A 5201-nucleotide genomic window follows, 5' to 3' on the forward strand; every position below is an offset into this window, starting at 1 on the left:
ATATGCATATCAAAAAACAACCAAAATCCTTCTTACCAGGGGGCTGAAAATGTGTCTTTAAAACACACACACACACACACACACACACACCACACACCACACACACACCACACACACACACACACACACACACACACACACACACACACACAAATAAATTAAATAAGTAGGTCAAAAGAAGACCAAAATTAAATGGAATTCATGATTCTGGACTGAACCACGGTAATAAAGGACAATATTGCAACATCTTGAGAAGCTTCAGTAGTACTTGGAAACTAGCTCTCAGGATGCCGTCAGTGGTCGTTTCCTGCTCTTGATTGTTGGTTTTGGCTGAGTAGGAGAATGGCCTTGTGGGAAGTGTATACTACTATTTGTGCTAGTGAGCATTAGTAAGCATTTGTTGGTGACGGAAAAAAATGTAATTGACTATCAAGCATGAGAGAAACATGGGGGTGGCGGAAAGGGCAGCTTCTTTATCATATATGATTGTTTCAAAACATGTAAAACACCGAACTAATTTTCAAATATGAAAGAACAGATGACATGCTGGGTTCTGGCCAACTAAAGGGATAAAGTAAAGTGCTTCCTTGACACCCACCTGACAGCCACCAATGCACCTGCAATGAGTTGGGGTGATAAGATCCTTTCTTCAATTACAACTGAGCTGTGGTTTTTATAATGTTTCCATGTATCCACAATGTATCAACAATTGTGGGTTGTCTACCCTGAACCAAAAACACTGTGCTCTCTTTAGTAGCATGTATGTTTTACTTTGGAAGGATACAGAAGTTACCATGGCCCTTGCCCAAGGATGACACAAAGATACATGAAACATTCCATATTTAAAAATAATTGTCTAGAGAGGAAAAGTTAACACAATACTGAGCAATAAGGAGGAAACAGTTATTTCACAAATGCTTCTTTATTGGTGGCTGCATCTGTTTACAAGGAGAGGAATCAGGTCAATTTAGAATTTGCTGCTTAGAAGTGGGTCAGCTCATCATTCTTGGTTTTGTTAGTCTGGTAACCACTAAGTTCCAAATCATCCTTTCCAGAAAGACCCTGGAAGACTTTTATGTGGGTGAAACAACCATGCCCCACATCCATCTGAAAAACATAAAAGAAGAAAAGAAGGAAGAGAGGGAGAGAGAGAGAGAGAGAGAGAGAGAGAGAGAGAGAGAGAGTTCATATGGTTATCAATTGAATGACAAACCTTCTTTCTAATCAAGAGAAGACGTGCCAAGTTCTCCTGAACCAACACTCCCAGTACAAGGCAGCATGCATAAACTGAAGTTCTATCAACCAGAGAGAGCAGCTGACAGGATGGCAGAAAACATATTTCCTAGATGTATTTTAACACAGTTTGAAAAAGATTTTATTCAATTTTTTTTGTATAAATGTTTTGCCTGCTTGTATTTAAGTGCATCACATGAATGCAGTACCTGAAGATGTCAGAAGAGACTGCTAACTCCCCTCACGCTAGACTCAGATGTCTTCAGAACTGCCATGTGGGTGCTGAGACCCAAACCCAGGTTCTCTACAAGAACACTCAGTGCTCCTACCCACTTATCCATTTCTCCATCTGGATTTCATTTTTGTACTTTTCATTAAAATCTTAGAACAGATACATTTCTGGGTTACATTTTATTTTCATGATGCCTGGAAGAGGAGCAGAAGGCAGCCTGTGCTTTTTGGTGATTCATTTTCCTGACTTCTAAGTTGGACAAAAATTTATCACTAAGTTTGATAAGGGAAAAGAAACTCAGATTTGATATACAAAATATAGACTATATGGTACCCATATCTTTGCTGTCTTACAACATACTTTGTGAATGCCCACCGGACTGCCTCCTTTGAGAAGAAGAAGGAGGAGGAGGAGGAGGAGGAGGAGGAGGAGGAGGAGGAGGAGGAGAAGGAGGGGAGGAAGAAGAAGAAGAAGAAGAAGAAGAAGAAGAAGAAGAAGAAGAAGAAGAAGAAGAAGAAGAGAAAAGGAAGAAGAAGAAGAAGAAGAAGAAGAAGAAGAAGAAGAAGAAGAAGAAGAAGAAGAAGAAGAAGAAGAAGAAGAAGAAGAGAAAAAAGAAGAAGAAGAAGAAGAAGAAGAAGAAGAAGAAGAAGAAGAAGAAGAAGAAGAAGAAGAAGAAGAAGAAGAAGAAGAAGAAGAAGAAGAAGACTAGGAACCATCTGAGTAACACGCCCAATGGTATTGTTTGTTGGTTTGGTTTGGTTTGGTTTGGTTTGGTTTGGTTTGGTTTGGTTTGGTTTGGTTTGGAATTTTTGGCATGAACCTAGGACCTAGACTAACCTGATTAAGAACTGTCAGTTTGTTCTTTATCCGGACGACAAAATTTGGTGTTCTATAGTAGACACTGTTCTCTGATATTCCTCCCCACTAACCAAAGTATTCCATTATATATGGAATTAGAGGTGCACATGCACATGCATGCGTGTTGTGTGTGTGTGTGTGTGTGTGTGTGTGTGTGTGTGTGTGTGTGTGTGATCATACTGACTTCTAAACACAGAGCTGAAGAAAGTTTTCTGTATTCACGAGGTAAAACAATAAGTCATATATTGGATTTGGGGATCTTCCACTTGCAAGTGTCTTAATTAAAGACCAGTGGTAGAAATGAAGCTACAGTTGCAGCAACAAGAAACAATCACATCCCTGCTTGAAGGAGGTCTGTGTCTAACCTTAATGAAATAATTTCGTCCAGCGACGACTTGAACTTTATACTGGATGGCTTCGAATTTTTCATATTTCCCATTGGTTTTCTCTTCAAGCAGAGTTTTGACCTAATGAGGAGAAAGTAAGAGATGATATTAGGGCTGTGTTGACTCAGTTTATCTAAGTCACAAATCTGGGAACCTCATCCTGCTGAGAGTCCTCAGAGATGCTGATGACCCTGAGCTGGCTGCTCAAGCTTCTAGCCTCTAATTCCAGAATTTGGAAGACTGAGGCAGGAGAATGTTATTCAAGTGCAGCTTGAGATATATAGAAAGTTCAAGGCTAGTTGGGGCTACCTATTGAATCTTGCCTCAAAAAACAACACACACACACACACACACACACACACACACACCCACACACACACACCCTTTAAAAAGTAAAACAAAGGAAAAAAACATACATAGTCACAATTTACAATGAAAGAGCTCCAATAGGTATGTCTATATTTGATCAGTAAATACAAAAGTCAATGACACATAGTGGAGATTTTTCTGGGGTTCCAAAGATCATTATAGATACAATAACCCCCTCTGGCCTGACTGTGTGTGGGGACACAACAGAGAAGACTATTGGAGGAAAAGATTGTATTTCCTGACTTCACAAGGGCTTTCTGTAGTATCTGCCCTGTGGTGTTCTTGGAAGAAGAATGATTACTGTGATTGAGAAAACGCTCCCTAAAAATAAACAGTTTACTGTCTGTTTCTCAGCCTCCCAACACTTTAGGGGGAAGTGTCACCTCAGGCTTTCTCCTGCAAGACAGGACAGATGAGTGACATCTGGGAGCTGAGCCACCACCCTGCACCTGCTCACCTGCCATAAAGGGATTGGCAGCAGTGCCTAATGTCCTTTTTAGTCTTAAATCTGTGGTCATGAAAAAGTACTTAATTAGTGTTTTATTTTATAACATTCCTTTGATATCTTGATTTCCTCTACGCTATTAATTTGGGAGAATGGAGGCCATTTATTTCAGCCACTTATGTAGCTCCTACAGTTTGTAGCCTGATGCTTGACACCAAGCAGAGACTCAGGAAATGCCTAGATGAACTGGCTGTTGGCTGTGCATTCTCTCATAGTGATTTAAGTCAGAGAACCTGGCTACCACAGAGAAGGCAAGTTTGGACAGGCAGTTTCTTATCTGGTGACTCCCAAGCATCTTGAGTCTTGGTTCAATCATCTAAACATAGGATGGAATACATCTTTGCCTGCCTGGGGGCTTTGAAGACCAACTTAGAGGTGGGAAAGAAATCAAGGCTTTTAAAACAGCAAAGCTCCTTCCCAGGTGAGGTGGCCTTGTTAATATCTGTGTCTCATTCTGCTTCTCTGGAACTGCAAGAGCACAATTCTAAATTAATTTTATTACTGAAGATGTGGTCTACAGATGGTGTAATTATCAAGGTAAGCCATTCCAGTAGCTGCCTAACTTAAAAATTATATGACCAAACTATATTTTATATATGTATGAAATCCTCAAAGATCTAATGAGGATACCATATTCAAAAGTTACCCTAGTCAGGCAAGATGACACGTTTCTGTATTCCAAGGTACTTGGGAGGTTAGAGGCAAAAGGATTATTTGAATATGTGAGGTTTGGACCACTCTGAGAAATCACTAAACCCCCTTTGCAAAATAACATTTATTCTAGATAATCAGATGATCAACGATTAAAAATCATGAAAAATTTCTGTAACCTTTTATTACAAATACCTTTTTCACAATATATCCCCCTAGAGTCCTGGTTCATTTCAGGGGATTTTCATTCAGTCAATGTGAATATTAACTATGATTCGTCCCTGTATATTTGCTTTTTAAAAACTTTTTATGCACACTATTATTTACACTTGGAGTGTTAAAAATTTCTCTGAAAGGCTTAATGTTCTGCTGTGTAAAAGTCTGAACAAAACCCATATATTTCACTTGCTATCATCTCCCACATTCTTAACTTGTGGCCAAATTATGAATCAAATTCTGGAAGTTTGTTTTGGGGATCAAGCTTTTTCCTGAAGTACATCAACTCACCTTGTCAGCGATCTCCTGGATTTCTGGTGTGGCAGGTCTGGCCTCCGACAAGCCTCCTGTTATTACTATGGTGTCTTGATTCATTGTTGGAGAGGACAGTTAGAAGAATGATCCAGCAAGCACTGAGAGTCAGGGTTTTAAATGTATCTGTAAACTCCTCCTCTAATGTATCATCTCCACAATATCAGAGGAACTAGGGAAATGAGTGTGGCCTCAGGCAAGACTGATTGCATCCCTGAGAGGAAATGCTGAGTGGAGTTGGGGGGAAATGTGGTGGGGGACATGAGCAAGTGTGTGCCATGGTGTCATCCTGTTGTGTCATCTGAGGAAAGACATGTATAACCAGATTTCCTAAATATGTTAAACCTTGAAGTGTTCTTGAAAGAGAATACTCAATAATGACAAGGCTGGTTGCTTAAGATCCACCCAACTTTATAAAGATAATAAACTGTCTACAGTG

At 39.7% G+C, this 5201-nt stretch overlaps 1 protein-coding gene and 1 non-coding gene across 2 annotated transcripts; one reads left to right on the forward strand and one right to left on the reverse strand.

Annotated features, from left to right (window-relative positions):
* Positions 1 to 741: 741 nt before the first annotated feature.
* LOC120095709 (U6 spliceosomal RNA) lies at positions 742 to 846 on the forward strand. Its single transcript, XR_015633837.1, has one exon. It is a non-coding gene; the product is annotated as a U6 spliceosomal RNA (small nuclear RNA).
* A 135-nt stretch (positions 847 to 981) lies between these two features.
* Positions 982 to 4825, reverse strand: Stfa2l1 (stefin A2-like 1). Its single transcript, NM_001004129.1, is given in 3 exon segments — positions 982 to 1107; positions 2689 to 2790; positions 4742 to 4825. Coding segments are annotated over 3 exon segments (312 nt in total).
* Between the last annotated feature and the right edge of the window lie 376 nt (positions 4826 to 5201).

Source organism: Rattus norvegicus, chromosome 11, assembly GCF_021556685.1.
Source record: "Rattus norvegicus strain SHRSP/BbbUtx chromosome 11, alternate assembly SHRSP_T2T, whole genome shotgun sequence".
NCBI classification, from domain to species: domain Eukaryota; kingdom Metazoa; phylum Chordata; class Mammalia; order Rodentia; family Muridae; genus Rattus; species Rattus norvegicus.